The sequence below is a fragment of the Gregarina niphandrodes genome (assembly GCF_000223845.1).
Source record: "Gregarina niphandrodes unplaced genomic scaffold scaffold00064, whole genome shotgun sequence".
NCBI classification, from domain to species: Eukaryota; Apicomplexa; class Conoidasida; order Eugregarinorida; family Gregarinidae; genus Gregarina; species Gregarina niphandrodes.
Window position 1 is genome coordinate 42,350 of NW_011645830.1, and position 1,887 is coordinate 44,236.

The following is a 1,887-nucleotide window of genomic DNA, read 5'->3' on the forward strand; positions in this document are numbered from 1 at the left end:
AGGCGGTTTGCCCGGCACGTGGGAAGAGACTTAAAACATGTCTGGATTGCGATTGAGAAAACCCCGAAGCCAGGATGAGACCGGACGAAAGCGGGATCGGTGCGAAACGCTTCTGGGGCGAGTGCCGTGACAGAGTTTTTTTGGAATAGGGCAGAGGGCATATTACTTACCACCACACTGCCAACTGGGATGGACTCGCCATCCGGTTCCCTGGGTTTGCGAGGGGCCGCTTTTTGTGTGGGGCGTCTTCCACCTTTCTGTATCTCCTACAACTCCTGTTTGCCTACAACCTCATCAATCTGGACCGAGAATGGTTGGTGACAGATCCGACGAAGCAGATGAAGATTACGTTTATGGACATCGCCGAACAGCTGATGCAAACACGAATGGATGTCGAGTACGCCCTGAGCCTATTCAGGTTCGATGAAGCTGAAGCCAGCGTTAGCACCAGCTACAAAAAGACCCAAACCAAGGAAGGTTCCTTGGCCGGGCGGCCACAGCTCCAATTCCTCCCCTCATGCGACGAAACGTCTAAGGAAGCCAAAAAGCTCCATAAAAGCGGCCTTTCCGATGAACAACTTGTTGACGAAGCCGAATCTGTTGCGTGGCTCGAAAAGACATGCAACGCCGCAGACGAACCAGAACATTCCCTAACCCGCGACAATGGATGGGCAGCAACAAGAACTGAAGCCTTCCGTACAGTTCCACCTACTGTTGTGCTGTGTGTAGTCAACAAGAACGCCGTCCGGCTACTGGGCGGGGACACACGGCCCAAATGAGAGAAGAAAGGTACCCCCCAAAAATGCGCTTACAACGCTGTGTGATTTTTGTCGTTTGTGATTGGTGACTTGCTGAAAACGAGGACGGTTCGAGCGTAGTACGAGTCTTGTTCCTCGATGGGGTCGTTACCGGTGTACCCGTACCAGAATGAGTAGCGGTAGATGGCAGAGGGATCTCGTTGCGGGATATTGATCATTCGGAGTTCGGTAATGCTTCGCAACGTCTCCAACTCTTCGGAGTCAATAGCATACTTCATGCTCACCGAGTCGTCAGGGCTATGGCCGACGTTGAAGTGGACCGCGGGTCCGTATAAATCCAAGTCGGCGTATAGCACTAACAGTTTGGCGACCCACTCACGCTTCGTCAACGCTCTGTACACCTGCAGGTCCACACCCTTCAGCTGCGACTCCCAGTCCTTTTCACCCGTCCAAGTGTCTGTGGCCCCGAAGGCGTAATCATGCGCCGGATAGTAACCGTAGCGGTGCGCGCCGTTCAGCTTGTCCAACAGGGTTAACAACTGCTCCTCACTGCGAGACTCCACCTTGCTCGCTATCTGTGACGCTACCTCGTTCCCTTTGCCCTGCTCAACCTCAGACTCCTGCTCCTCCACACCACGCCTCCGCTTGAGCCTAGACCCAGAGACAAACCCAAGACTCTCGCTCGACCTTGTCTCGCCCTTGGAGTCCTGCTTGACCTCCGCCTTGACAACACCGCCGCTTCCGCTGTCGCCACGTTCGCTGCCAGTGGAGTCGATGCACACGTCGTACGTCAGTGTCAACCTGGTGCCCTTTGTGACCGGCGAGACTTCGTGGTCCACGTCACAGAAGAAGCAGGCCCAGTTCATGACCTGGTCGGTGCCGCCTGCGTCGGCGCTGCCTCTGTCGGGGTTGTTTTCAGGCGCAAGGGCGGACTGGCTCCAGTCGAAGTCGATTTGAATGCCACGGTTGTCTACGAGTGAGAGCACGCCCCCTTCAAAGCTCGTGGGGCAGCAGACGACGACTGAGGCGACCATGCGCGGGTCACGGATGGTGTCCTTGTGCTTGGCGAAGTGTGCGCCTTCGCCGTATACGTTCAGTTTGTGTGGCTGGAGGAAGAAACTGCGGCCAC

The 1,887-nt window shown here is 55.7% G+C and overlaps 1 protein-coding gene across 1 annotated transcript; it reads right to left on the minus strand.

The window, feature by feature from the left end:
- Window positions 1–808: 808 nt before the first annotated feature.
- On the minus strand, window positions 809–1,792 carry GNI_177200 (hypothetical protein; the record flags this gene model as incomplete). Its single annotated transcript, XM_011135132.1, has 1 exon — window positions 809–1,792. One exon carries the CDS (start codon window positions 1,790–1,792, stop codon window positions 809–811), a length of 984 nt encoding a protein of 327 aa, XP_011133434.1.
- Window positions 1,793–1,887: the final 95 nt, after the last annotated feature.